We start from the raw sequence: 17,216 nt of genomic DNA, 5'->3' as shown, positions 1-17,216 counted from the left end.
TTAAATGGGTGAATTGTGTGGTATGTGAATTATATTCCAATAAAGTTGTTAAAAAGAAACAATAGGAGGTGTACTATAGTTTGCTGACCCTGACATAGCACATAGTTGTTTAGCTATTCAGCAACTTTCCTCATGCTGTCACAACTATTCAGGCATTAACTCTTTAACAGCTGAGAAAACCAAGGCCAGAGAAGGGACTGACTTACTCTAAAACACGGGTAACCAATGGTGAGGTATGAGTGGTATTCAGCTTTCTGGACTCCCTGTCCAGTGCTCACTGCTGCACAGACCTTCCCAGAGTTAGATCTGGAACCTGGGTAGTCACTCCTCAAAGCCTGAGGAGAGAGAGATGACAGGAAGGAACTCCTCCCTGGACCTGTTCCTTCCTGGGGCTCCTTTGCCACTCCCCTCAGCCTTTCCCAATCCCAGCTTCCTCCTCCACTGGTGCTACTTCCTGTCCTCTCTCCTTCCCTTCCCAGCACCATTGAGAAAGGCTATTATTCCTCTCTATGCTTCGCTCAGGGTGCTGGGAAGGGAGGGAGGTTTATCCAGAAATTCAGTCCATGTGACATATCTGGAAAAGGATTCACAAAGGGTGAGGAACTGGTCCAAGGTCATAGAGCTGATATCTGACCTTTGATTTCCTTGATATTTTTGAGAAGGAAGAGAGAGAACGTTTGGGGGCTGGGGTAGTGTTTAGGTAAGCAGAGCTCTATCCCATTCCTAATTCTTTTCCCCATAGCACCGCCCTCCACAGCTTCCTCCCACTTTTATATTTCCAAAGGCACCAACTATTCAAATGAGGATGGGCTGGAGGGTGCTCTTTAAAAGTAATTAATTGTAGAAAAATCAGAAAATATAAATAAAGGAAATAAGGATCACCCTTACTTTTTAGGTACAAACATGGAGGTGACCATGTGAAATATTTTGCAGTGGCTCTGGGCTGAGCCAACTGGGTTCAAATCCTGTTCCATCACTTACCATCTGTGACCAGGGACAGCTCATTTCACCTCTCTGACCTCAGTTTCTTCACCTGTAAAATGAGAATTATAATAGCACCTACTCATAGAGTTGTGTGAGAATTAAAAGGAGACTATGAAGTACTAAAAACAGTGCACATAGTAACCACTCAATACATTTTCCCACTGTTTTTTATCCATATATATTTTTTCCTTTACAAAAATTAGATCATTCTCTATCTACTATTTTATAACATGGATCTCATGTTAAATGAATTATAAGCATCTTTCGAAAGTATTAGAAAGCCTTCTATAGAACATCTTTCTTAAGACAAATACATAGTATTCCATCCCTGCAGTGGGATATTTCAGTGTCATTTTTTTCTCCCACCACCTAACACTTTTCTCCTTATCTGTGACCAATTACCTCTTCAAGACAAATTCCTAGGGAACTTGCTGAGTCAATAGATACACAGGTGCTTAACGTGTTTGGCACGTCATTGTCAAACTGCCCTTCCAAACAGGTTAGAACTAGTTTCACTTCCACTAGCTAGGAAGACAGGGCCCATTCTCTTCAGTGCCTTGCTTGTCTTCTCATTTCCAATTGGACCTATTGCTTTCTGTCTTATCCTGATGTGCAGCCCAAATTCTCCCTAATGGAACCAGTTTCAAGAGCTGCTTAATCCCATGATCCCCCACGGTGGCCCTGGACTGGTAATCAACCTCCTGAACTGGAAGGCTCAGTTACAATCCCCAAGTGAAGCCAGGAGTTCTAAAATGAGCTAAAAACCCCACCCCAAGCCAACTTCTCAGTACTTGAAACACAGCTGTAGGCATTTCAGAAACAGGGGTGGCATCTCAGGAGAGCCCTGTAGGTTACTGTGGTGCACATGGGTAAACTGAGGCCCAAGAAGAGGCAGCCTCCCCAACAAGAAGTCAAAACATCTAGTAGAAAACTGGCTGAAGAACATGAATAGGGAATTTGGAGAGGAAACCTAAATGTGTGCTCATACGCAAGAAATGTTCAAATGCGTGAGTTTTTAGGGAAACACAAGCCAAAACAAAGAGGAGACACCAACTCGCAGATTGGCAAAATTAGGAAGCTGGATAATTGCAAATGTTGGTAGGGTGTGGGGGAAATGGGGCTCTCATGAACCACTGGTGAGTGCAGACTCCTCCTGAGACCCAGCAATTCCACTTCTGGGTAAATGTCCCAGGGACCTTCCTACACCACTGAGGGTATTCACTGCAACTAACGGTAGCTGGGAGTAGGAAATAAACTGGATGTTCTTCATTGGGGGAATAGCTTTGTAAAATATGGTGAAAGCACATTATGGAATAATGCAGCAGTTCAAAACAATGAAATAGACCAGAGGTCAATACACCAAGGCCCATGGGTCAAATTTGACTTGTTGCCGGCTTTTTGCTTTCGTACAGCTTGGCTCATGATCTGAGAATGATTTGTACATTTTTAAATGGTTGGGGGAAAAAATCAAAAGAATATTTTGTGATACATGAAAATTATATGGCATTCAAATTTCAGTGCCCACGAAGTTTTGTGTTTTTAAAAAACTTTTATTATAAGTGTGTTTTTCCATGACCCTTCAGCTCCAAGTCAAGTATCGTGTTTCCCTGAAAATAAGACCTAGCTGGACCATCAGCTCTAATGTGTCTTTTGGAGCAAAAATTAATATAAGATCCAGTCTTTTTTTTTTTTCCAAAGTAATTCTTTTTATTGTTAAAAAAAAGTGTTAAAAAAGTTTTTCCCTCATTAAACCCATTTTAATGCTAACAAATAAATTTGATGTTGTAATAACTTAAAAAGAAAACACCTATGTTGTTTTATCCCAGAGGAAGATCCAGTCTTATTTTACTATAATATAAGACCAGGTCTTATGTAATATAAGACATAATATAATATAATATAATACAATACAATACAATATAATATAACCGGGTCTTATATTAATTTTTGCTCCAAAAGATGCATTACAGCTGATTGTCTGGCTAGGTCTTATTTTTGGGGAAACACAGTAGTTGTTTCAATCTAGTTGTGGACGGTGCAGTTCACACTGGCCCATGTGGGGACTGAACCAGCAACCCTGGTGTTACTAGCAGAGCGCTCTAACCAACGGAGCTAACCGGCCACCCCCACAAAGTTTTATTAGAACACAATCACACTCACTTATTTGTGTATTATCTATGGCTGCTTTTGTGCTACAACAGCAGAGTAGAGTTGTTGCCACAGAGATCATATGGCAAAACCTAAAATATTTACTATCTAGCTCTTTACAGTGAAATTTTCCTGACTCCTGAACTAGACAAACACAAAGAAACTTTAATAGATTTACAAACTCTACAGCTAAATGAAAAAGTATCGGTTATCTGTTGCTGTGTAACAAATTACCCCAAAACATAATGACTTAACACAAAAATAAACATTCACCATCTCACATACTAGTTCCTGTGGACCAGGGATTCAGGAATGGCTTGACTGCGTGGTTCTGGCTTAGGATCTGTCATGAGGTTGTAGTTAAGATGTCACTGGAGGTGCAGTCATCTGAAGGTTTGAGTGGGGCAGGAGAATCATTCAAGGTGATTCACTCACATGGCTGGCGAGTTGGTGCTAATGTTGACAGAACGCCTCAGTTCCTCTTAGACCTCTCCACAGGGCTGGCTTCCCCCTAGGGTGGGGGATCCAAGAGAGAGCAAGGAGTTTGCAATGTCTTTTATCGCCTTGCCTTGGAAATTGCACACTATCATCCTTGCAAAATCCTGTTTGTTGGTTAGGGTCAACTCTATTCAGTGCCAGAGGGGACTGCTCAAAGATGTGAATACCAGGAGACCCACTGCAGCGACACCTTGGAGGCTGGCTACCACAGTAAGAAACAGAACGCAATCTCTAACAGGATAACTTTTCTTTTCTTTTTTTAAGGAGGGTACAGTTCACAGTGGCCCATGCGGGGCAACCTTGGTGTTATTAGCACCACACTCTAACCAACTGAGCTAGTTAGCCACCCCAACAGGATAACTTTTAATTAAAAAATTAAATTACACTCACATGAAACAACACTACATATCTGACAAAACTACATACAAATCCGAAGGTATTTATTAAACAGAGTGGGGGAGAAGAGTAATGGGAGTGGAGGTAGGGATACAAAGAAATGAGTGAGTGAATTAAAAAAAACACAGAGAAACCTTGCATAAACCAACTATTAGAGTGGGCTGGGAATTGAGATGATTAATTCAACTCTCTGCACTCAACTTTCTCCCCTCCCACCCAAAAAAGAGGGCAAGAGACTGAGAAAACAGGTTCCTTGTCCAAGATCACAGGGCTCCCTAACCCGATCCTGCTCTCTCTGCCTGATACACCCTCATTCAATTCATGGTTGACCGGCCTTCAGAGAGCTGTGGTTCCTGGCTAACTATGTACAAAAGGTTTTTGCCTGCAGGAAAGGGTGTGGGGACCAGCAGAACCAGCCTGGGAAGAAAAGACTTAAGTTATTATTGAAATGGAGGTGCTGGTGGATTGCTCACCCCTCCTGCCCAGCGTTTTTCCTTCTCTGGAGACAAAGTGCTCTCAGAGTGCAGAGCCCTGTGAACAGCCCCAGGCCCAGGCTGGCAGTGGTGGGAGAATCGAAACTCATTTCTTTAAAAACATATATCCTGTGACTCTAAGCCTTGTGACTTCTTTTCTTTCTTTTAATCTTCATAAACTCTGTCAGGTAAGAACTATTATTTCAAGATGCCAAGAGAAGTGAGTTGAAGAGATTGTTTTCAACTATTTTACCTCCCTGTGACTTCATTCACTCACAGACTCACTCCCACATTCGCTCATTCAGCAAATACTTAGTGAGCGCCTACTATGTGCCAATAGTGGTGATATAGAAATGAACAAAGCAGGCAAAGCCCCTGTCCTCATGAGTGAGGGGTGGGAGCAGCGGAAACAGATGTTGGACAGTAAACAACAAATAAAATATAAATACTAAAATGAGATAAAGAGATAAAAGTCATTGTGTTATCAGGGAATACTTGCATTTGAACTAAGACCTGAAGGGTGAGAAAGAGCGAGCCTGGAGAAGAGCAACTGGAGTGGTGGAAATGCCCTGAGGTGGGGATAAGCTTGTTTCAGATTAGGGAGGGAGGCAGGCCCCAAATCAGATAAGTCCTTGTAGCCATTAGTCAAGAGAATTTGGAATTTATCCTGAGTGTGGATGGGACTGATTCCGCCATTATTCGCTATATGACCTCAGGCAAGGTACTTTACTCCTGAGCCTCAGTTTACCTGAGCCTCAGTTTACCTACCTACAAAGTGGGGTTACTAATAATTCATTCATTCTGGCAGGCAGCATCTACAGTGCATCCTGGTATTCACACCCTGTGAACGTGGGTTGAATCACTACTTACCACTACAATATGGCAGAAGGGATGGTGTAATCATTTCCTATTCCGGTTGTAACAAATCACCACAAATTTAGTGGTTTAAAACAGCAGAAATTTATTATCTTGCAGTTTTGGAGGTTAGACATTTAAATGGGTCTTACTGGACCAAAATCAAGGTGTTAATAGGGCTGTGTTCCTTCTGGGGACTCCAGGAGAGAATCTGTTTCCTTGTCTTTTCCAAGCTTGTAGAGGCCGCCTGCATTCCTCAGCTTGAGGCCCCTTGTCCACCTTCAAAATGCATTATTGCAACCTCTGCTTCCACTGTCACTTTTTATTTTTATTTATTTACTTTTTTGTTACTGACTGTCCTGACTCCCTCTTTCCCTTATAAGGACTGTTGTGATTACATTGGCCCCTTGTGGACAATCCAAAACAATCTCCTTCATCTCAAAATCTTTAATCATGTCTCCAAAGTCCCTTTGCTGTGTCAGATAATGTATTCGCACGGACATCTTTGGGGGGCGATTATTCTATCTACCACAGATGGTATGTAACTTTTGTGACTAGGTAAGAAAGGGTTGTGGGTTTTGTCTTGAGTTATTTTGTTGTCTCTCTCTCTCTCTCTCATCACTTTGGGGGAAGCCAGCTGCCATGACATGAGGCAGCCCTGTGGAGAGAGGCCCATGTGGCTAGGAAGTGAAGCTCCTGGCCAACAGCCAGGGAGGAACTTAGGTCTACAAAACAACCATGTTTGCGAGGCTGGAAGTGGGTTCTGCAGTCCCAGTCCAGCTGTGAGTTGGCTACAGCTCAGGTCAACAGCTTGACTTCAACTTTATGGGGAGCCTGAGTTGAACCACTGAGCTAAGGATCTCCTAGATTCATGACCCTCAGAAACCATGTGAGAAAATAAATGTTTATGGTTTATGCTAAGTTTTAGGGTAGTTTGTAATGCAGTAATAGAGAACATATTCATTCATTCATTCATTCATTCAACAAATATGTATTAAGTGCCTATACTATGTGCCACGTTGTTTGAGATGTTGGGAACACAGCAGTTAATAAAGCAGAGAAAAAGTCCTGGTCTTACAGAGTTTACATACTACTGACGGAGACAGACAGCAAACATAAGAGTAAGTCAGTAAATTATACGATATGTCAGAAGGTGACAATTGCTACGGTGAAAAAGTAGAGCAGGGTAAGGGAGATAAGCCACACAAGGAAGTCTTTGCTGAAAACGTGGTAGCTGAGCAGACTTGAAGGAGATCAGGGCGGGAACCATGCTTTTCAGGGGAAGAATATTCCAGGTGAAAGGAATAGCAAGTGCAAAGGTCCCGTGGTAGGACTGTGCCCACCTTTTTAAAAAGGCAGCAGGGAGGCTAGTGTGACTGGAATGGAGTATAAAAAGGGCAAAGTGTTGGCAGGTGATTAAAAAAGTGAGGCGAGGATTAAAGTAGAAAACGTATGTTAAGCTTTTGGAATCTAGTAGTTGCTCAATAAATTAAAGCTTTTTTCCTTTAAAAAATTATATTTTAAAATTTTTTGTGAAATAATCTCAAGTATGCACAAAAAAGGAAACTTAACAACATAATGAACACCCGTTTAAGCACAAGCTACCCTAATAAAACTCTAACGGCTATTTGAATCCTATATTTGGCTTTATATTCGGTCCATATTTGTGTATCAATAAACAATCTCTAGCACAGTTTCTCAGAGTTTAAACATACAGAGGGTGTCAAAAAAGTATACACATTTTAAGAAAGGAAAAAACTGTATTAAAATTATATTGATGGTAACCACTTTGAGCACTTCTTGTAACTGCAGAAGTCAAACATGACTTGTATTCATTTTTTTGTTATCAGTATATATTAAGTATTACAATTTTAATATAGTTTTTTCCTTTCTTAAAATGTGCATACATTTTTGGCACCCTCTGTATATATGCAAAAAGCAATCTGTTATGTCATAATATATATTATGTATATCATACCAATAAACATATTGATATACCATATATACCATGGTATATCAATATGTTGGTATATCATATATTGATATACCATGATATACCATATATATCATGGTATCATTGGTATAGCAATCATCTCATTCAATAATTTGCTTTTTTTCACTCAACTGTTAATTTCTGAGGTTTACCCAGTGTAATCTATGAGGCTTTACTTCATTCTTTTTCACTGCTGTGTAATACTCCACTGCATGAACATATTACAATATACTAAAATGTTTAAAAATAATCATGCCATTATTACACCCACCACAGTTATCAGTAATTTCTTAATATCATCTAATACCCAACCCATATTAAAATTTCCCCAATTGTCTCAAAGATGTCTTTTTACAATTAGCTTATTCAAACAAGGATTTAAACAAGGCCCATCCAAAGTATTTGGCTATTACGTCTCTTAAATCTCTCTTAATCTAAAACAGTCTTTTATTTTTACCCTCATACCATAGAATTGTTGGAGAAACTAGGCTATTTGTCTCACATCCTGGATTTAGTTGGTTGCTTCTTGTGGTATCTTGATTGGATTCAGTTTTTGATGGGAAAAGAAAGGAGAGGATAGGAAACTGTCAAATGTAACCCAGTGATCAAACTCAGTGTCACCAATATGGTACAAACCTATACAACAGGCCTCCTGCTATGATGTAATGGGAAATAGATAACATAGCCTATGTAATGTAATATTTTACCCAAAGTGACTTATCTGAATCTAATCATGAAGAATAAATAGGAAATTTCAGGTTGTGGGATCTTCTACAAGATAACTTGCCTGGAATCTTCAAAAAATGTCATGAAAGAAAAAAATAAACAAAATACATTTTTTAAAAATAGAAGAAAAAAGACAAAAAGAAAATATATATGTAAAACAAAATGTCACACAAGAAAAAGTGAGGTGAACTGATCAGATGCTGGATCACAAAACTACAGCTATATAGAATGTAACTGGGAAAAGTGGAGAAATCCAAATATGAAACTGTATGAGATAATATATCATGCTGAGTGACTGTCTCAGGTGTGATAAGGGCACTGTGGTTGTGTGGGGAAATGTCCTTGTCCTTAGGAGATGCAGGCTGAAGTAAATATTTAGGAGTAAAGTATCAGGATGTCTCCAAGTGGTTCAGCCAAAAGATAAAAATATTTAAATGTATCTGTGTATAAATAATCTGGCAAAGTGTATTGACAATTGGTGAATCAAGAAGAAAGGTATAAGGGTGTCTGTTGATTATACAGTTTTTAAAACACTTGGATTAGGGGTCGCGGGTTAGCTCAGTTGGTTAGCGCATGGTGCTGACAACGCCAAGGCTGCCGGTTCGATCACCACATGGGCCACTGTGAGCTGAGCCCCCCCTTAAGAGTTAACTATGCCATTATAGCATGAAGGCAATATGTGACCAATGACCATGGATGTTTCCCAGTAAAACATTAAAAAGGTAAAATAAAGCGTTTCAGTTGATTTAATTTTTTTAAAAATAAAAAGTCACGAAAGGAAAGAATGCTTTGCTCGCGCAGCTGCTGGGGCCCTCCTGCATTACACGGGGCACCTCCATTGCTGACTCCAATCTCCCCTACTGCCGTGTGCTCCACATTTTTTCCCCTGGGGTGCAGGAGCCGTGGATGGAGGCCACTAGAGCCTGGACCTCATCATTTTGATGCTGAGAAATTCCAGCATCATTGAAAGGAGGGAAGGGAAAGAAGGTAAAGGAGGAACGCAGGCAACAGGCTCGCCTTGTGTAGGCTCTGTGGTCAGGCACCGCCCCCTGGTGGCCACCTGCATGCAGGTGGCGTCCTCCCCAGGAGGCGGACGTGGCCCTAGGGCCTTCACGCCAACCAGGGCGCGCCGGGGGGAAAGTCCCTCCCACCCATCGCAGGCCAGCGCTCCCACTATTCCAGCCTGTTCACCATTTTAAAGAACACCACTAGAGCCCAGCACGGTGCAACGTGCTTTACAGATACTAACTCACTTAATCCTCACATCAGCCGTGTAACAGGTGGAACTGTGCATGATAGCCTCCATTTCAAAGACACAAACTGAAACTCAGAGGGGGAGATGAAGTGTCACAGATCGCACAGCTAATGTTACATCCAGTTCCAGTGCTGTGACCACAACAGCCCAGCTCCTTCCAATTTTGATGATGTGATGATAATTAAAAAGAAAAATGTCAAGAAACATTTATTACGTTAAGGGCCATGCACTGTGCAACATATGTTAACAACTCATTCAATCCACAACAGCCCCTACGGGTGTTCTATTAATGTGCCCATTTTACAGTTGAGGAAACTGAGGTACAGAAAGACATCTGCCCCACATTACTCAAAGAGTACTGACTGGGAGAAAGCACTAAGGATCATTGGAATGGTCCGTTTGTTCAGTTCATGTTTATCGAGCACCTTGTAGGTGCAGAACCCTGAACTAAGACATAAATGTGCAGCAAGAAGACAAAAAAGTGTAATTAAGTTGAAAAATGAAAAAATGCAAAGAGCAAATCTAATCTATTTACAAACATGCGTTCCTGAAAATAAGATCCTGGACAAGGAGAACGTAATGGTTTTGAGATCAGTGGGAAATAAAAGTAAATGTGAACTACTGATCTCTTCTGCATAAGAGGCGGAGAGAGAACTTAAGTGAATATAAACATTTTCACTGCAACCTGTCAACAGAAGTACCACACTGGCAAGTCCTAATTTAAAACTTGGTTGAATATTTACTTCCAAGTAAGGGAGGGCACTGCCATTCTCCTGAGAAATTCAGAAAAAGAGTACCATGTTTCCCCGAAAATGAGACCGGGTCTTATATTAACTTTTGCTCCAAAAGACGCATTAGAGCTGATTGTCCAGCTAGGTCTTATTTTCGGGGAAACACAGTATATATTTTGGGGTTTTTTTTTTTTTTTTACCATTCTTCCAGTGTTTAGTCTTTGAAGGTAAAATGTCTGTTTTCTTTAGCTACGTTTAATGCCTTTTAGTACTTTGTTTTTCAATCATTTTACAATGATGTCCCTAGGTATGGTGAACTATTCCTATGGGAGGGACACACAAAATGTTGGGCTTACCTCAGTGAGCTTCCCTTCTCGCCGGTATCTTAGATCCTCAATTCCTGGCTGTCTTGGCAGCTCTCCAATGCCTTTAAATAAACATATTTATATTTTATCCAGCTTTTACAGCTATTTCTAGTAGGAGTATTAGTTTACTAGAAGCAACTTTGTTATAGCTAAAAATGAAAGTATCTCTGCCTCGGGTTTTAATTCCATGTTTAAAGACTTATAACATTGTTTTATACAGTTAATAATTTAATTTACCCACATTTTACCATTTTCTTTGGGCTTTACTCTTTGTGTCTCTAACCCTCCATCTGGGATCGTTTTGTATAATCACTATGTTGTACAGCCTTTAGAATTTCCTTTAGTTAGGGTCTGCTTATGATGAAATTCCTGTCGTTTTAGTTGAATAAAAGGGACTTGTGTCCCCATTCATAAAAGATTTTTGCTATATACAGTTTCATGTTGGCACACATTTTCTTGAAGTACAATGAAGATTTCATTATTCATTCACTTGGCTTCCATTGATGCTACTGGGAAGTCAGATGTTACTTCTTTGAAGTTAGTTGATTTTTTACCCCCTAACTACTTTTAAGACTAACCTTTTATATTCTACTGTTCCATCATGATATATCTAGCTATGGACTTATTATTATTTACCCTCTTTGAGTTTGGGCTTCTTGAATCTGTAGCTTGTTATGTCTTTCATCAGTTCTGGAAAACTCTTAGCCATTAACTCTTCAAATATTTCTTATAGCTTTTCCTTTATTTTTCTTCTGGGTATCTCATTACATTTACATTGGGCTCTTAGCCAGTAGTTTAACGTGTTTTATTTTGACTTCTGTACTTTCCACCTCATTGTTTCTGCTCACTAGTTTCTGAACAATTTATTCTCACGTACAGGCCAGTTCCTTAATTCTCTTATGTTTAATTTGCTTTATTTTATTTATTTATTTAATTAAAGTTTATTGGGGTGACAACTGTTAGGAAAGTTACATAGATTTCAGGTGTACAATTCTGTAATACATTATCTATATCTCACATTGTGTGTTCACCACCCAGAGCCAGTTCTCTTTCCATCAACATATATAGACCCCGTTTGCCCTCTTCTAGAGTTCCGCTCCCCCCCTTTAATTTGCTTTAAACAGTTTTTTAAATTGGTTATTATATATTTATTTATTTATATTATTAGTTTCAAGTGTATTAATTGGCTATTTGAAGAAATTGTTCTATTAGGTTACTTTTTAAAATCTGCTGTTAATTTTTAGCTTTCTTGGTTTTGCAGATATTTTCAAACTTGTCTTTTATCTAGTTAAAAATACAAGAAATGGGGCCGGCCTGGTGGCTCAGGTGGTTAGAGCTCCATGCTCCTAACTCTGAAGGCTGCCACTTCGATTCACACATGGGCCAGTGGGCTCTTAACCACAAGGTTGCCAGTTCGATTCCTCAACTCCCGCAAAGGATAGTGGGCAGCGCCCCCTGCAACTAAAATTGAACAGGGCACCTTGATCTGAGCTGCAGCTGAGCTCCCAGATGGCTCAGCTGATTGGAACTCGTCCTCTCAACCACAACGTTGCGGGTTCAAATCCTGCAAGGGACGGTGGGCTGTGCCCCTGCAACTAGTAACGGCAACTGGATCTGGAGCTGAGCTGTGCCCTCCACAACTAAGACTGACAGGACAACTTGACTTGGGAAAAAGTCCTGGAAGTACACACTGTTCCCCAATAAAGTCCTGTTCCCCTTCCTCCATAAAATCTAAAAAAAAAAAAAAAAAATACTAAGAATTGATATTTTATACTTTTTAATAATATTCAAGTGTATTGGGGTGACAATTGTTAGCAAAGTTACATAGGTTTTAGGTGTACAATTCTGGATATTTTATACTCTTTCTCTGATAATTCCAATATCTGAAGTATTTGTGTCTATATTTGTTGTCTGTTATTTCTGTATGTTCTCTTTCATGTCTCCTTGTATATCTGGTTATCTTTGAGGAATTTACTAAAAAAGAATGTGTGTGTGTGTATGTGTGTGTGTGTGTGTGTGTGTGTGTGTGAATACCTTGATGTCTGAGATACCTTTCTCTGCGGATCATTTTCATTTGCTCCTGTCAGGCACCTGGGCACACTACCAGTCTGGCCAATGTTGTAGATTTTGAAGGCTAAGGTTCCCTGCACCTCCAAGACAACCTGAATTGGGGAGACATGTCTATGCCAGGGTTTGTTCATCTTCAGTTCAACATTTTCTTGAGGGTGTCTTCATTTGAGGTCCCAGTTCAAATGTGGGGTGACTACTCAGACTCCCAGCTTTCAGCACTTTTACACGTGTATCCCTTATACTGCAAGCCCACCAACTTTACAGCTGGGTTTCACCGGTGTCTCCGTCAGTAAATGCCTTTAGGCAAAGGCAGCTTTGAGTGCAAGGATTCTGAACTCAATCTCCTGCTTCTCCAAGAGTTTGATCTCTAATTCTTCCTTCTCTTGTTAGCAATTTGGAATGCTTCTCTTTTTTCAACATTTCATCCAGATTAAGTTATTGTCTATGGAAGAGCTGGCGCTAACTACCTAGAGCACCATTACTGGGAGTGCAACCTTTCATTCAAGACTTCATTATCCTCCCTGCAGCCGGCCTGCCTTCACAGGTCCTCCCGTCCCGAACAAGGGAGCATAAGGAATGGGAGAAGGAGACATGATGTCCCTGTTTTTAGGACCTTGTTTCGGGGGAGTAGAAATTTACACTTCCTCAGGAAAAGCCACAGTTTGTCAAAGAGAGGAGATATGATTACCTGGAGCTTCTCCACCTTCCCTAGATAATTCCATATGGTTTAATTTATCCCCATTATGTCCAGCAGGTCACTTGATAGGAGACAGCGGTATCCAGCCACTGGGCAAAGCACGAGACGGGAGGAGCCCGCCTGAGGTGTTCGGGCCACGGGTCACCAGTGGCTGGTGGAGCCTGGCGCCGACGGCTGGATGCCCGGCCGAGAACGCGCCCTCTCAGGGGGTAGTGAACACACAGTGAGGTGCAGACACCCATGCAGAGCGGAACAAGGCCTGCAAGGCGCCAGAACCTGGCTCCTCACCCACCAGCACCCGCCTTGACGGCGGAAAACGCCAGGCCGGAAGCGGAAGTGCGTCCTGCCGAGGCCTTCCGGCAACATAGTCTCCAGCTGCGCCTCATTCCGGGCACGAGGAAGCCGCTCCTTTAGTGCGTGTGTGTACCGCACCCCGTGGAGCTTGCTGGTAAAATGTCGGGGGAAGAAAGTGGGCTTCCTCTGATACCTCTTTAGAGGTCACACCCAGATCGTCCTGTTATTAATTCTAAATTTGGTGATACGAACCTTTCTAACCGATGTGGTGCCACTATTAAGAGGCCTCACCCCCGCCACGTTGTCCAATCTCCCTTTAGGATCCCATAATCTAAGGAAAAGCAATTTTGTCTTCACTTACGGTTATTTAAAATTTAGTCTAGCCCACTTTAAAACTCCAAACTCATACCTTATTCTTAGAGGCCCATCCCTGGCCTGCTTCTCCGAGTGTCTGTCGGGCCAGGGCGAAGGCGGAAGGTGCCCGTCCGCTGGCTTCGTCCTGTCCCGCCTGGGGCCGGTGGCTGCCCCCACCCGGCGTCCCTCACAGGGAGATGTGCCGCGGTCTAGGGGCTGCGTGCAGCGTCACTCCAGTCCCGTGTGTTCATTCACAGCGGGGTGGCCTCGTTTCCTCTTTGGCCCTATGCAGTCCTCGTCTCAAACCCCTCTCCTGGTGGGTCATCCCCTAGTTTGGCTGAGCATCCATCGGGACACAGCCCTAGGGCCCCTGCCACGTGTCTTCCTTTCTCACTCGCGGGAGCCCCAAGCACAGAGTAAACGTATGTCTCGGTTTTCGAGCACAGTGCCAGCTTCCCGTCTGGTTAGCTCCCTCTTCATTCTTAAGGGTCCAGGTTTACATGATCAATTATGTGGTCGCTCTATCCATGATCCACTGAAATCCTGTCTTGTGATCTCTTAACAGCAAAGAAAGCAGATGGAGTTGTCCTATCCTTTTCTTCCCAGGCACAACACAAATGGGGAGGCTCGGAGGGCTTCCACGCTCTGCTGCTAGGGGCTACTCCAGCACCTCCCTCCTTTCGGAAATCTCCCGTCAGCTCTCGGCATCTGCCTACGTTGCATTCCTCCTCACGCCCTCACCACCGCACACGCAGGCTTCAGGGGGAGAGGGCAAGCGCTCCCAAGAACTCCGGGTGGCAAACCCGTAAGTGGGCCTGTGGTTTCGCTGGGGTAGATACGCCGTCCAGTGATTTCAGATGTGTACAATATCTCGTTATTCTCTTGGTGCCTGAGTCCCCTAGCCCCGTGGAGAGGGGCAGAAGTCTCACCCCAGGACCATAAGGCCCTTCTCCTCTGGATGTGACCCTTGTTGTGGTTACATGTCAATGGGGGCCCAGGATTGAGAGACTGTGCAAGTCTCAGACCGCCCAGTGAGCCCTGTGGGACAGTGTGCCCAGTCCTTGTGTCATCGTTTAGAACATAGGGTACATGTCATTTTGTTTTCACCTTTGGGGCTTTATCAAGAACTCCAAGCCAAAATCCTGTGACATCTCTTAACTTCCGAAAATGAGCATTAAAATTCAAGAACAATTGGTAATCACTAGTTTTTTAAAATAAAATCAGTTATTTGTTTCCCCCCCTTTTTCCACCTCCCCGCACCCACTCTGGTTCAAGCCATTGTTTTTCAGTCTAGTTGTGTTGGTCACCAATTGTCAGTTGTTCACAGCAGCTGCTGGCTGCTCACGGTGGCTGTCAGCCACTCACGCCAACCACTGGCTGCTCAGGGCAGCCCAGCTCCAGGGAAAGCTGTTGTTCACAATCTTAGCTGCAGAGGGCACAGCTCACTGGCCCATGTGGGAATCCACCTCGCGACATCCGCATTAGGAGCACAGCGCTGGAATTACCTAAGCCACCAGGCCTGCCCAATTGCTAGTTTTTTATGCACATAGTAAAACAAAAACCCCATTGGTTATTACAACTAATACTTATCTGGCCATAGCACAATAAAATATCTGTATTTCAGGTCGAAATTTCTTTGTTGCTTTATCCATTAAAGTGTTTGTCCAAAAAAAAAGGTGTTTTTCCACAATTACAGGGTTTTCACTGAAATTTATTAGCAAAAACTAGTTCTCTCCTTCAACCAACTCCTGCAAATAATCACCTATATTCTTATCTACAGGAAGCCCTTTGCTTCCCTGCACTCCCCTTCTTTGTAATTGGTCTCTCAAATGGCCTTCCTAGAGAGTGGGAATGACTTTGCTTGATCTTGACAGTGCCAAGACCTTTCTCTTCTTTCTTGGGCTTGGATCAGCTTCTCACACTTGGGAGCAGGAATGTCTATTTTTCCTTCTCCTAAATCCTCAGGCAGGCTGGATGTATAGGCCAGATGAGCTCATACCCTGAAGGGAACAGAGCAGGTGGCTTTGTGGGTGGAGGGACCAAGTAAGAGCAAGGAGATGGACTTAAAAGACTTTCAGATACCTGTGTATCACACTCTTTTAACACATGTTAATATCTTGCCATGTTTTTTAAGAAATAAAATATGACAGTTTAAGCCTTCTTTTTATTCCTTCCTATCCCTCTTCCCTCTAGCTCCAGAGGAAACCACCACTCTGAAGCCAAAATTTTAATACTTTCCTACTTGTACTTCATGAGTTGATAAAAAATAGATATTATGGATTTTTTAATGTTATATCACACTGTACATAGTCCTCCGTAATTTTATTTTCAATTGTTTGCAATACGTTATGCATGTTAATACATATGCATCCAGTTCAACCACTCATTAAATATTTAAGTATCTTCTGTGCTGGGGACAGGGCACTGAACGAGATACAGAAGTTGCTGCCCTTAATCAAGCTGTTCACTTGCTATTTTGTACTTTTCTGTACACGTTACGCTGCAATAAAATTTACCCCACACACCAAATCCCTAATCTCATGGAGCTTGCCTTCTAGAGTAGGACATAAACAAGTAAAATGTTTAGGATGTCAGGTGGTGGTAGATATTATGGGGGAAAAAATGAAGCTGGGGAGATGGAATGTGCCATGGAGGGGGACTGCTATTGCTGTTTTGATAGGGTGGTCAAGGAAGGGCTTATTGGTTAAGAAAATCTAAACCAAAGATCTGAAGGAGGTGAGGGACCAAGCCATGTGATATCTAGGGGAAGAGGATTCCCAGAAGAGAGAACAGCATATATAAAGGCTCTGGAGTGGAGGTTTGCCATGTGTTACAGGCAGGCCAGTGGGCCCAGAGCAGAGTGATCAAGAAGGAAGAGCAGCGAGCGAGACATAATACAGGGTGGCAGGTGGTAGAAATACTATGTAGGGCTTTTATTTTAGCTTTTACCCAGTGAAATGGAGAGTTATCAGAGGGCTTTGAGCAGATGAGTGGCATGATCTTTGATTTTTACAGTGTCACTCTGGCTGCTGAACTGCGAATATAAAGAGAAGGGTGAAAAGCAGGGAAACCAATTAGGAGGCTATTGCAAATATCTGGGCCACAGATGATGATGGTGACTTGGGTTAGGGTGGGGGAGGCAATAAGAAATGGTCACCCTCATATATTTTGCAAGTTAGCAGATACTGAAGCTTGGAGGTGAGGTGTGAAAAAAAGGACTCAAAAATGGTTCCCCAGTTTGGGGCCTGAGCAACTGGAAGGATGGGGTTGCCTTTTCCCAGATGGGAAGACTGAGGACTGGGAGGGGGAGAACATGAGTTAGTTTATCTTTAGACACATTAGAGATTATCTTATAGACATCAAAGTGGAGATGTCAC

General features: G+C 42.3%; 1 protein-coding gene across 2 annotated transcripts in view; it reads right to left on the bottom strand.

Moving 5' to 3' along the window:
• Positions 1-3,542: 3,542 nt before the first annotated feature.
• ZFP90 (ZFP90 zinc finger protein) overlaps positions 3,543-17,216 on the bottom strand; it is a 33,712-nt gene continuing 20,038 nt past the window's right edge. The window contains exon 6 of one of the 2 annotated variants that reach the window (XM_081032695.1): positions 3,543-3,643. In XM_081032695.1, coding sequence (XP_080888821.1) covers positions 3,615-3,643 — 29 coding nt within the window. In that variant the 3' untranslated portion in view covers positions 3,543-3,614. Of the gene's footprint in view, positions 3,644-15,340; positions 15,840-17,216 lie in introns of those variants that run through there. The other variant, XM_081032694.1, reaches the window with a different exon arrangement.

The sequence above is a fragment of the Rhinolophus hipposideros genome, assembly GCF_964194185.1.
Source record: "Rhinolophus hipposideros genome assembly, chromosome: 21".
Taxonomy (NCBI): domain Eukaryota; kingdom Metazoa; phylum Chordata; class Mammalia; order Chiroptera; family Rhinolophidae; genus Rhinolophus; species Rhinolophus hipposideros.
This window is presented reverse-complemented; position numbering and strand designations above follow the sequence as displayed.